The sequence below is a fragment of the Panthera tigris genome, chromosome C1, assembly GCF_018350195.1.
Source record: "Panthera tigris isolate Pti1 chromosome C1, P.tigris_Pti1_mat1.1, whole genome shotgun sequence".
NCBI lineage: Eukaryota > Metazoa > Chordata > Mammalia > Carnivora > Felidae > Panthera > Panthera tigris.
The window spans coordinates 120,800,063-120,814,114 of NC_056667.1; the positions used below are offsets into that span (position 1 = coordinate 120,800,063).

A 14,052-nucleotide genomic window follows, 5' to 3' on the forward strand; every position below is an offset into this window, starting at 1 on the left:
TCCCTTCCAAAGTAGCCCTCAAGTGTAATGTTGCAAGAACATCTTCTTTATAATGTCTTCACAGACGTTGACACATATTTATTACCTACAGTAGAAAATCTTGACTTTTAACAAGATTTCATGTTAATAAAACAACTGAAATTCAACCAGTGCAAATCTGGTGAATAAGTGATTTTTAAAGGGGAACACTAATTTAGGTGTAAAGTTAAAATAATTAATTTATATTCATACCACTTAACATTTCTCTTTGATTAGATAATGTGATTAGTGTGTTTGTATGTAATGTGTCTTATGCCTACAAGCACAATTTACTGTGATGCCATCTATCTTAGGATAAACCCTTATTTATAATATGAAAGATGAGAGTTCTCCCCAAAATTGAATTTATAAGGTTTATCAGGGGTAACTTCAAACCACTGAAATTTCCACGATAAAGTGTTTTGGTTATCTAAAATGAAAGTTAAAGTAAAGCTTAGCACATAAGAAGTAAGTCACACCCTGTATTCTTTCTTTCCTTGTCTCAGGATCCTAGGTGCACTTCCCCTTAGTTTGCTCATAAGCAATCAGGCTTCCTCAAATGAGGGAATAGGGAAGGGCCCTTACCTGGAAATCACACTCCTTGGCCTGCCTGCTGCTGATGTCCTCCTGGAAATCCATCTCAGGAACACATTAGATCTGGTGTCCCACGACCAGTGACCAGCGGAAGTGTCCCTTCCTTACAACTGGCCTTCCTGCTTGTTCCTAGTCTCCATGGCTCTGGATAACCCAGGAAGTCCTCGAGGAGTTCATCCTCTTGAGCCACAGAGACAGAGACAAGCAGGTTAGAGGGATTGCACTCAAGTCAAGAAAGACTTTCTATCAGCTGGGTGGTCTGGCACAGAAGATCTAATTGTTCACAAGGGCATGTGGAATGGAGGCCCCAGCATCATCAGCAGACAGGTACTATGCTAGAAGTCACACATGCGTTTTCACTGGCTTCCTGTCCAATCACCACTCCAAGTTCACAACATAATCTTTGTACGTATATAGTGGCACCAAACTCTCTCTCTTCCAGATAGTCCGGGATCTCTACCCATAACTGTATGGTCATGGCATGCGTGACCAACTCATCGCTAGTCAATTCCAAAGACTTCTGTTAATAACTATGCATTACTTGTAAGAAGGGTCACTTAGGACATTTCTATGAACAGAGAAATTGTTATTAACTTGACTCTCTTGGAAGAAACAACACTCCTTGGCAGAAAAGAAAGATACAGTATAGACTAGACATACTTCAACGATGCAGGAAGGACAAACTATCAAGTCAAAGACACAGAGTAAGGAGAAACTACAGATAAAACATTACTGTCTCTCCTCAGCCTGGAGATATCTGAATACAAAGGATAATCACTTCCTCAAAACAATCTGGAAAATGCCTAGAACTTAAATATATATTTTAAAATTTTACTTATAAATTCCAGTAAAGATAAGGAATGCTTATAATACCTTACACTCATAGTGTAAAAATTTACAAAATGTTACTTCCCCTTAAGATGAGATGAATTATCAGGGGAGCCTGGGTGACTCAGTAGGTTGAGTGGCCAACTCTTGATCTTGGCTCAGGTCACGATCTCACAGCTTATGAGATCAAGCCCTGTGTCTGGCTCTGTGCTGACAGCACAAATCTGCTTGGGATTTTTTCTCTCCCTCTCTGTTCCTCCTCCACTCATAAGAGAGTGAGGCTGCTGTCTCTCTCAAAATCAATAAATAAACTTAAAAAAAAAGATGAGGTGAATCATTTAACTCCCAAATGGGTCTGGAATGTTCATGAAGGGGCATTATCTTATTTCCTACTGTGCTACATTCTGAAGAATCAACACAGACAATAATTAAAGAGTATGAGCTGAATTACTGTTGAAGAAAAGTTTCATTCATGATCTGAATTTGTTTGATAAAAGATCTTTAGCTGAATCACAAATATGCTTTTTGAAAAAATAAAGAAGTATGGGGGAAGGAAAAAGGAAAAGAAATTATGCCTTTCTCCAAGCTATGGTATCCTTTTATTTTTAAAACCATATAAATGGATAGAAATTTACTTTACATTCTTTGAGTAGAGTTTAAGTATCTGGTTGAAGGGAAGATCTACCGAATGCTGATTCTACCTTGGGGACATATTTCTATTATAATTATGAACATTAGTTGTTATAAATCAATTAATCAATCAACCAAGTAAAGAATCAACAGACCAAAACAAATGACCTAACGTCTTCAAATTCTATACAAACCTTGCTCTTTGGAATGAGAATGAAAGAATACGAGCTTATAAGGTAGCTCAAGGCCTAAGCGATGCTTTTTCTATTTATAAGTCTTCCTCCCTATATGTTATGCACATATATATTCAATTATTATTATTGTCATGATGGTGATTTTATGAGAGGGAGAAAAAGCTAAGAGATGGTCATATATGAGGTTCAGATTTAGTGGAAAAAAAGAAAAAGAAAAAAAAAGATAGTTCATAAATACACAGAGCAATAGAATAAGAGTCATGTATTGATTGCTGTTGTGCAGATCTGAAGATATTATAAAAATATAGTAGATGTTTAGATAGCATACCCGAAAAAGGAGTAGATATGTACATTATTACGGGCTAAATTAACTATTTGGGTATTCTGCTACTGAGAGTTTAAATAGAATTTCAAATGATATGGGTAGCTATGAAACCATATGTTATGAACACAACACAAACTCCACAAAAAAGAGAGCATAGATGGTCTTAACAGAGCATGGGGAAAGGATGAAACTAATAAAATTAATTTATGCTTGTTTACATTTATACATTAAAAAATAATGATTTGTATTTCTTGGAATTTGTAGGAATACGGTCACTAATAAATATGAGAATACTGGTACTGATAGTTGACAACAAAAATTTACTTTATATATTTACATATATAATTTTTTTTAAAAAGAATTTGAGTTAGCTTAGAAAGATTTAAGAATAACATGATAAAGAAAATTAGAAAGAGAAAAAGGAAAATAAGTTAAGAGAGGGAAACAGGTGTTACCAAAGGTAAGCGTCATGTCCAAAGTACACTAATGCAGTTACATGACTCACCATACACATAAGAAAAATATGGGAAGTTTGCAGGAGAAGCACATGCATCAGTTCAGATAAATCATAGATGTGTGTATATGTTTGCATATGAGTGTGTATGTGTATGTGTCTGTATAGAAATAGAGACACTGAAGACACACACACACACACACACACACACACACACACACACAGGAATAGACAGAAACAGAGAGGCAAAGAGACAGAGATAGAAACAGCACCAAACACAGACAGAACACTGTATAGAAATAGAGAGATTTAAAGACAGACAGACAGACACACACACACACACACACACACACACATACACACTCAGAGAGACAGAGAGGCAGAGAGACAGAAACAGAAACAGTACTAGACACAGAGACAGAACACTTCTCACGTGGCTTCAGAAAAATCATAGTGTTCTGGCGGGGACATCTCCAACCTATGCCTAAACAATGATAAACTTCTTAGAGCAAATATATTCTTAAATTATTTGTATGGAATACTCTCTGTTTGCCAGGTCCGTTCTCCAACTGTCCCTCTGCAGTTTCCAGAGGCTGGCCTCTACAGTGAGGATGCCTTGACAGTGGAAGGCCTCTGCAGGATACTCAAAGGTTGAGAGGAGAGAGAGTTCAGGGTATTAATTCCCAGGACCCACTCACTATTAGGGTATGGCTTGGCAATGACTGAATTGCTTAATCTGTGGACACATCCTACTGGTCCATCCTATTCTTCAGAACTACAGGCTTCTGGATTCATAACAGCCTGTGCTTCATTCCTTTAGTCCTGGGACCACCATACCTTTCCCTGATAGCCGACTTTAAATTGCTTTCCCATCCTTTGTGTTTCCCCTTAATCCTGCCCACATTTTTGTTAATAGTCCCTTAATTAATTGCATTTCACTTACCCGTCTTGAGTGTGCCATTTTGTTAATTTTTAGGACCCTGACCATTCAATTATGAAAACCAGTACACTCTTTTAGATCTCTCACTAGGAGGGCACAATAGTTTTCTAGCTAATTTCTATATGGCTAAAATACTAAGTATTATATATTAGAGATGTTAATAATCCTAAAACAAAATCAAAGAAAACATAAAAGTTTGGTTTCCATCTTATGTGAAGCTAGAGGAATGCAACTTTGTTTGATTCACACCATGGATATATTTATTTTGTTCATGTTTGTGTGTCTCTGGACCTAATACCTATACATAGAGCATCAAGTGCTCTAAAATGATCTAAAATTCATTTATTACTCCTCTGTGAACTGGATTGAAGCTCTCTACCAGAAACAAATGAGTAAGGAAATACATTTCTGTAAAACTGAAGCAGGAGAAATATTTTAAAGTATCAGTTTTAAAGTAAATTTTGATCTTGATTTTTTCAACAAAAATCATACATTTTGGTACACTTCACATGCACTTAATGTAAGACCATGAGGCAGAAAAAGCCAAATTGTTTGGTGCATTGTATACATAAGTTAACACATGACTCTCCCAAAATTGTAGACCAAATTCATCACTAAATCAACATACCTGAATTACATTTAAGAAATCTTTCTTCACAAGATTCTTCCTCACTTTTAGCGGGATCTTTTATATTATTGCGCATGCATACATACACACACACACACATACACACACATACATACATCCCTTTTCGGCATGGGTGACTAATTTTATCATATTGTACCTCAAATATTACAGACATACACTTAACTAGTAACCCAATAAATGATAATTGATTCTATCTTTAAGAATTTTTGTGTTTGGTGACATTGCTATATCCTATTGGGTGAACTCTCTAGCAGCCTCTGGGGTTATAAGGTCAAGGTCCAGAATCACCACTTTTTCTCAGAAGAAGACTGGATATTGTAAAGTTGACTTCCACTTCAAAGATTTCAAATGATTAATGAAAATGAAGTGTGTGTGTGTGTGTGTGTGTGTGTATTACTTTAAGATGAAGTTATTCAGACCCAGAGAGAGAGAGAGAGAGAGAGGGAGAGATTTGCCCAAGGTCACCTAATGAAATGATGGCAGAGATTTGACTCAGACACTCCAGTCTAGTGACCTTCTCTGTTAATTAAGAGCATTAAAACAAACTGAAGAAAAAGACAAGAGCTCAGGACCTAAAATACAAATGGCTTCCATCATTATTTCATCTGTGCTTAATTCCTTCATGGCTAGCAGACCGAGTGCGGAATTAGAGTTCCTACCTGATTTGGCCAACTCTATTGCCTTCTAAATGTTAATTCCAGTGGTCCTGTAAGGTCTTCCATCATGACCTGCATGAAATGCTCTGTAACTTGTAGGAGGCTTTACCACATTTTCTACTTCTGCTACCAACTAATCTTGGGGTTCAATTTTCTCCCCAAGCCTCATCTTTTCCATCACTAAGAGGAACAAATTATATTAGGTAGTTATGGGTGCCCTTCTGGTATAAGCCTTCCATAAATTTTTAATAACTTTATAAGTAGGAAACATTTCCACATACTTCAAGCTATAATATCTGTGAAAATCCCCAATTCTGATGGAATTTTCCTGAATACATTGATGGATCAACATTTGAGTGGAATTTATAGGTGAATCAATCCCCTAGGACTGATTGTTGATGGCATCAAAACAAAGTTTGAGCTTAGCCCCATATCATCCAATATAGTGTGAAAGTATTTTCCTAAGTCAGCTACCTATTCCTTCCCCAGGACCTTTGTAAAGTTTTAAAGGGCTGCACTATTTTAAAGAATACCCTTGAAGTTTGAGACCATTCTGAATTTCAAAATCCACATGGATATTTGATTCACTGTTCATTACTAGAAATTTTGCTAATATTAAAATTATGCTTCTGACACATAAAGTGTTTCTTCTATTTCCATTCAGACTTCCTAAATAAGAAGGCTTCTTATGTAGGATGTTTTAAAACAACATCTCATTACATTTCCCTGCCTGGAGAAGAAACCTAGGGAATCACTCCCAAGTTATAGGGAGAATTTCTTCTGGAAAAACCACACAAATTCTAGGAAGACTGTACTCTTTTAAAGAAGATCTCTTTTCAGGTCCTTTTAAAAGAGGCATTTCCAGGAAGAAAATTCAATGGAAAATTATCCTTTGCTCCCATTTCCCTGTCACATCTCCTGCAAAAGGCCTAATTCTCAGTATCACTACATTTAGTCATTTTGTGGTGCTGCTAATCACTTGGAAACTTTAAATGCTCCCTGAGAACAACAAGAAATCCAGAATGAGTTCATTCCTGCACTAATGGGACAACCTCAGATTTATTTTCAAGTGGATTTGTTGAGCTTATCACCTCTCTCTAAATTGCAACAAAATGATAATTGAAGTTAAAGTAACTATTTCCAAGTAAAAATAAAATGGAGATTGCATACCTTGATTTAAAGCTGTCAGGTGGCATGAGTTCCAAAGTATGAGTTGGTCCATATAGGTTTACAACATATAATTTGATGGTTGGGTTCATTTGACCTGCCTTTGAGAAAATGAGAGTTGTAATACAAACATATTAAGCATTAAATTATATTGAAAAGGAAAGTGTTTCGATTGCTTTACAATTCTGCATTAGAATACGGAAAAAGTTTAATTTCTCTAAAGTAGAAATGATTTCAAATTCAACAACCTGATTGCCTTCAATTGTTTTTGTAGATTGCTGTTTCTCAAGCATTTTAGTCAGACAATTAAAGGTGATGGAAAATCATGATGGCTTTATTCATTAGGCATCGCTACTGTGTTCTTTCCCTAGGATAACACCAGAAGGGCTGGCTTTACAAAACAATGAGTAGAACAAGCTGCTACTTACATTATAGGATAAGAAATGCAATGAGAGAAAACCTTAGCTAATTAAAAGAAGAAGAAGAAAACGAAGAAGATGACCTGCCAATCTAGGTAGCACAGGCTTAAAATTCCCCAATACCTAATCCCTTCCATTGCATTAAACATTCCTAGATTTCCTTTTAAACTGTAGTGAACACTACATGGGGTGCAAGTGCCCCTTCAGAGGTGGTGGGCCACAGAACATACTGCCCTCACTAAGTACCGAGCTAGAGGAGTAGAAAGACAGTGATAAGAATAGGTAATAACTAGCCTAGAGCATTAGTATGTTTCTGGCTCACAGTATATAGTAAAGGCATTACATTAAACAACCTACTAAATATTCCTACTTCCCACTTAAGACATAATTATAACCCTTTTCCAGATGACAATGGAGAAGCCAAGCAAACAGTGGAAGATGGGATATCTAATAACTGAGGAAGCCGGCATGTAAACCCGGGATGCTCTTCCCTGCTGCAGTTATGCGTCAGTTCATTCCTAGGCAATAGTTTCCAAAGTCTTTCTAAATATACTATGAACTCATAGGGGGAAGAAATGGGACCTTTTACCAATATATTCCAAGCAGTTTGGAATGAATACAAGAATGTGTATGTGAATAAATGACTTACAGAATCAGTTGACTACTGGTGGTGCAATGTGTTTCTGAACAAAGTACCGATGTGTTGTTGGGGTGTGACTGATGTTTTAGGAGAAGGCTATCTGAGATATACAAAGAAAGACAAGGAAATTAAAAGTGGGTTAAATTAGAAGACTGACAAAATCTAAGGAGGATGATAAAAGTGATTTAAAGAGGAGAAGGAAAATGAAAAATCCATGTCCAAGTAATTGGCATTGATAAAACCCAAAGTTGAACAGGACCAGAAGCAACGTAATGCATTCCACCAACACTCAGTAATGGCTCCATGAGAACTGTGTTATTAGGCTATTAAATATGACTAGCATGGAGGGACTAGCATGGAGGGCAAAGGGATGAATGGGTGAAGCACAGAGGAATTTTAGGGCAGTGAAAAATACTCTGTGATACCATAATGATGGATACATGTCATATATTTGTCCAAATCTACAGAATGCACAACACCAAAAGTGAACTATAATGGAAACTATGGACTTTGGGTGATTATGATATGTCAGTGTAGCTTCATCAATTATAACAAATGCACCATTGTAGTGAGTGATGCTGATATTGGGAGAGGCTATGCATGTGTGCGTGCAGATGGCATATGGGAATTCTGTCCCTTTCTCTCAATTCTGCTGTGAACCTTAAACTGCTCTAAAAAATAAAGTCTTAATAATACACAAAAATAACTAGCACACCTGTGGAAGTGTATCATACACAGGTCAGAGGTTCTGAGCCAAAGAAAGGGGTCAGGAATGTCTTCCACTACAGAAACAATGCTATAAAGAGAGATGATGGCAATGGTTCATATACTGAAGGGCTTCCTGGAAGATAAGCTATGATCCTGCCTCATGGAGTAGGACCTGGTGTCAGATTTTGTAAAGTTTTTCATTATTTTAAAACCCTCAAGTTCTGGGCACATCTGTCTTGGACAGTTTAGTTTTATACCACACACAGGAGCTCCCTTTCACATCACTACTGTTTCAATTTAATTGTCATGACCCTCCCTGAAAAAAACAGCCTTATCCATTTTTTCAATCTAACCATTTCTTTAGTTTGACCACATATACTAAAAATTAGAGCTGGGATACAATATTTAGTAGTGCCATTCAAAGTGCTGAACTTTGACCAGCAGCAAGTATCCATCAGTATCACCTGGCATCTTAGAAACACAAATACTAGGCCCTACACAAACTCAAAATCACAATCTATAGTTGTGGGCCCAAGATTCTGTGTTTTAACAAGACTCTCAGATAGCTATAATTAGTATGCAAATTTTATAAGACACTGATATATATGTATATATTTTTTCAATAATATATATTATTGCTAGTATATGTAGTAATCATATATATTCAATAATGTATAATAATATATAATAACATATAATAATATATAATATTGTATACATATATACACATATTGGATACATGTGTAATATATACATATATATATTATATATTACAGTTCAGTGGTTACCAAAGGTGTTAACCTGCATCAGAATTACCCAGAGGGCAGGAAGGCTTGTTTAATAAGATTTAACCAGCATTTCTCATGTCATGGGACATGACTCTTATTTACTGAATATAGACGATGGGCAAGATGTTAAAGATCCTCAAGTATTGTTTGATTATCAAAAATGAGACAATACTTCTCTGAGAATATGTCACAAGTCAGCAGTTTTGAGTCAAAGTAGGTTTCCCTTCTGTAGCTTAAAAATAGCTCATAATTTTGTCACATAGACTAACAAAACAGTAATTTCTAAAAATGTCTAAAGTTTAAAAAATGTCTAAAACAGTATATAGTAGCAAATTAAAAAGATAGCTATCATAAAGACACTGAATTTTCTAGTTGTTGAAAAATTGTGCCTATTATTTTTTATTTTTCAATAAACTCATTTAGAAAAAGAGAAATTAAATTGATCTTTTTGTCAGTTCTTATCAATGATGAATAATTTTATGACATACTTTGTCAAAGACACAGATGGTATTTACCATACCATAAGATAGTTTTTTTGTTCGTTTGTTTGTTTTTAATGTTTGCAACTCTGCTATGCTTCTACCTGTATGGGATCACCGATAACCCTGTTAGCTTTTACATGAAAACAAACTAAAGTTTGTGTATACATGTGGCCAAGTTTAGATAAAAAACAAACATTAGGCTATTTCCAAAACTCAGCTGTCCATCAGTCTATAATCTCATATAGATTTTTATCTCTCCATGGAGTTTTGAAATTAAGTGCACACTGCAAGTTCATTCACACCTTTCAATATCTGGATCATTTCAATACTTTGCAAATTAGAGGAGTTCATCTATTTGCTTTTTACAGTCACATTTTCCAGAAAGACTGCATATCTACAGAATCCTTCCTCTATAATTCTGAAACACAAGCCTCAATAATAATTAACCTTATTTTACTGGCAACTAAATTGTCATTAAACGAGATAATGCTTTAATTAAGAAGATTAACCTGAGGTTACTGAGATAGAACTGTGCATCTCTTTTGTGCTGAATTGCTAATGATAGGGTATTTTATGAGTTCTGAATCATGCTGAATTAAGTAAAATACAAATATATTTGTTTAGTGTAAGTATTTCATTAGTAAACCTGACCTCATTGAGTATTTGCTGCACTTATTTTAATCTAGTTTAATTTGAAGCACAATTTAGTGTGAACTCTATGAATTACTTCAATGTCTAAAGTACTACTTTTTGTAAGTTTATTGCAAAAGTAAGAGCAAATCAAAATAATACAGTTGTTAGTGGAAGAACTGACAAATGTTTTGTTTTTCTTTAAACCAGAGTGGAAAATAATGACTTTCAAAGTTTAAGTAATTTATCCAAAATGATACTGAAACTTATTCTGAGAACAAGGATCAAGCTCAGACCTACTTTCTTCCAGTCCTATGGTCTTAAGTACCTGGGCAGGGATTCCTAGTAAAAACCTCCCGAGGATTTACGATTCTTTCTCTTGGCATGGCTGCTAGAATAGCTAATGTTTCTTTGTGTTTAATACTCCTCAGTGGTGGTAATTAACACACACTCAGGACTTTTACCTTGCATTACCTGTCTTTATCTATGTATCTATTATTTATATATCTTATGTATCCATCCATCCATCCATCACCTCTCTCTCTCTCTCTCTCTCTCTTTCTCTCTCTCTCTCTCTCTCTCTGCCTGCCTACCTACCTACCTACCTACCTATCCATCTATCTATCTCATGTGTGAGACTAAGAATCATATGTATATCTTACTAAGTCATTAGGAGTAAATGGAGCAAACAGAGCTACACATATATTTGTTAATTTGACAAGATGATATTTCGATTCCAGATATGTCCTCAGATATATAAGTTAACCTCTGGTAGTTTTACAAAGAGGGACAGAATCAATAAATTTGAGTTATTTCCCTGTTCTTAAAATAACTCTGACTTTTATAGAAGGACTTAGCCTTTTAGAGAGCTCAGTTTGTCCATTTATAAATAGAGGCAATTGTGAAGAAGTCCAAATAAGGAAAAAAAAATAGTGAAACTATCTCTGAAAATATGAAGCATATTATTAGCACACATGATTTACATAATAGCAAAGATTATTTTATGCCTAGCTTTATTATTGAGAATTATAAAATAATTAACCTATTAATAACAAAATGTCTAGATTTATCAATGCAGTATTTTCTGAATCAAATTTTCTCAGATATTTCTATTTGTTTATGTGTTTGCCTCAGTCTTTTAAAATTATGAGGTCTAGGAGTGTCCCAGTTCAAGCACCAGCAGCCTCTAACTGAGAAGGCAATTTGAAAACGCACCTATTGCGTATGGTTCTTAGCGTGAGTCCTACAATTCCCCACTCCTCTTGGGACATGAATTACAAAAAAATTTGTTTCTTCCCTGGGGCTGATTTTATTTCTTTTTGCAGTGAACAAACTAAACAGTTGTGTGTGAATATCTTGCCTATTCACATATGCTTTTCACAATATGCCACTTCATTTTGTATTTAAATTGTCAGGTGAATTTTCATTATCATAAGTAAATCAAATGATGTGAGAATTAATACATTTGAGAAGTCTTTTCAGTCATTTTTTGGGGGAAAGATGCAGTTATGCCTTATAGGAACAAACTGTCATTCGTAAAACATGGCTAAATCTATATTAGAGAAGTCATAAGTTGTGTACTTGAAGTACAATAAAAATCTCTTCGTGAATGTGATTATTTTGTTGTTAGGCCAGGTTGCCATTTTCTCCTGAAGAGCATAGAATATATACGGCTTTTAACTTATATCCAGAAAAGACCCTATACATAATATTTCAAAATCATAAAATTAGATTCCTCTCAATTCTCCTGTCTTTCTCAGCTATAAGCCAGTCATTTAATACTACCTACAGTCTATGGAAGGAAGACAAGATTGAGAGAAAACAAACAAGCAAGCAAACAAAACCCAAAAAACAAAGCCACAACCGATGGTACAGAATCTCACTGAGTAAACAATCTTCTTATTCCTGACTCTCTATATTCAAGCCAGCATCCATCCTTCCTTGCTTCCTTCCTTCCTCCCTCCCTCCCTCCCTCCCTCCATCTCCTTTCTTCCCACCCTCCTTCCCTTCCTTCCTTTCCTCTCTTTCCTTTCCTTTCTCCCTCCCCTCTCCTCCCTCTCCCCTCCCCTCCCCTCCCCTCCCCTCCTCTCCTCTCCTCTCCTCTCTTTCCCTACCTTGAGTAACTTGGGTCTGGTAGATGAGAGGAAAATAGAGAAAGTCACCCCTACCCAGACCATGCCTTCACTGCAAGTATAGAATAATATGTGTCATGGGTAATTTGTCCAATACTTTGACCAATTAATGTAATGCACAAGTTGAAAGGTACAAAACCTATCATGCTTGGGAAATATAAAGTACAACACACGAAAGGAATGGCTAAAAAATAGCTTCTAAATCGAATTAGCAGCCATCTCTTACCAAATTAAGAGGTGAACTGTGTAAAGTGGAATTTAAAAACTTTCCTATAAAACATCTTTACATGATTAATGCATAAGGGTCCTCACTTATGAGCCTTTTTCTTTGTAATATAATCATGGGGTAAATACACCTTTAAAAATAGAACTTAAGGTATCAAAAATGCCATACAGTAGAAAAAACAGTTACACTCCAGATGTTTTGCAACCTGCTCCCTACCTGAAAATGGTTTTGCTCTCTGGGCAAGATTTCCATATTTGCCTCACTCAATAAAACAATTCCATCTATCTTAGCCATGCCTGGCTATGGCTCTACCCCCAGCATGTTATAAAGTATGTTCCAGAGTATGCTCTGCCAAAATAATGCTGATGTTAATACTAATACTAATAAATTCTTTATAGAGATTCTTTATGCTTAGTCTATTCCTTACTGGAGATACTTTATGCTTAGTCAATTTTTTATGGGAGATTTATAATACACATTAACATATAGTATATTAAATGCTCTACGAAATAATCTGAGCGAAGTTGGATTTTTCTTTTTTTTTGACTAAGAAATTTCAACTCATTTAACCATGAGACTTTTTCTTCCCTTATAACACCTATTACCAACTAGAACTAACAAATGTTAACAAACAGAATGTACTTTTGGAGAAACCTGTGCCTTAGCATCAGTGCTGCCCCTTATCTCTTCTCACCTTTTTTCTAACTGGGAAGGTGAGGGAAAACAAGAATGAGAGCATCAAAGGGAAATAAATGCAGCAAAAGTGACCATTCCCAAGCCCTTAATCATCTCTACCTCTTCCTACCAGAACAGTGTGTACAGGCTACTGCAAGCTCTAAAAAGATGAGTCAGCTGACCAGTAGGAAAAGCTTCTGCTTTTTCTGCAAAGACAATTTGTTCACGAACCAAGGATACTATCAATCAAGTCAATGGTGCAAAGAGAGAGAACAAACTAGTACTTCTACGATACTTACCTTAGGATATGGATACTGCTTTCCTTTGGGATACAATGCTCCGGTAAATCGAGGAATAATCATGTTAGGCACCAACGAGTCATTTATCATCAGGAAGGCAAGCCTTTCTCCATCTGGTGACCACCAGTGGGCAATATGAGAATGCAGAAGTTCCTCTAGAATAAATGAGTGTTATTTGAAACCAACTGTAGAGATGTGGGCTCAGTGACCCACAAACATCTGTCCTTGAAATCTCCATCGCACATATACATTTTTTTCCTATGCGGTGTGTTGGGTTTTATCAACATCATGAAGAATTCTTTATTTCTGAGTTACCCTTTTAGTACCAGGGGAAGCAGATGCAATGGAAAGAAAGGGTGAAGCAATGAAGTCAGGATTTCACAGACCATCAGCAAATGTGAAGAAAGAAGGTGAAAGCACTATTGGAATAAAAAGACTAAGAACAGTAACTGAAGACTGAGATACGGCATAAAACCATATTCATGTCACCATTCATTTATATTTGCATTCAATCATATCTCCATCATCAAACAAGTTGAATTTCGGCATTTGTCAATGCCTTGACAAACTAGATTCATGAAATTATTTTGAGCTCTCA

General features: G+C 35.8%; 1 protein-coding gene across 1 annotated transcript in view; it reads right to left on the bottom strand.

Moving 5' to 3' along the window:
* The window catches only part of DPP10 (dipeptidyl peptidase like 10), a 646,469-nt gene that overhangs the window by 100,816 nt on the left and 531,601 nt on the right, over window positions 1–14,052 (bottom strand). Inside the window, exons 9-10 of the mRNA XM_042994282.1 lie at window positions 13,455–13,609; window positions 6,459–6,556 (exon numbers count right to left, since the gene is read on the bottom strand). Of these exons, the coding sequence (XP_042850216.1) occupies window positions 6,459–6,556; window positions 13,455–13,609 (253 nt within the window). The remainder of the gene's footprint in view (window positions 1–6,458; window positions 6,557–13,454; window positions 13,610–14,052) is intronic.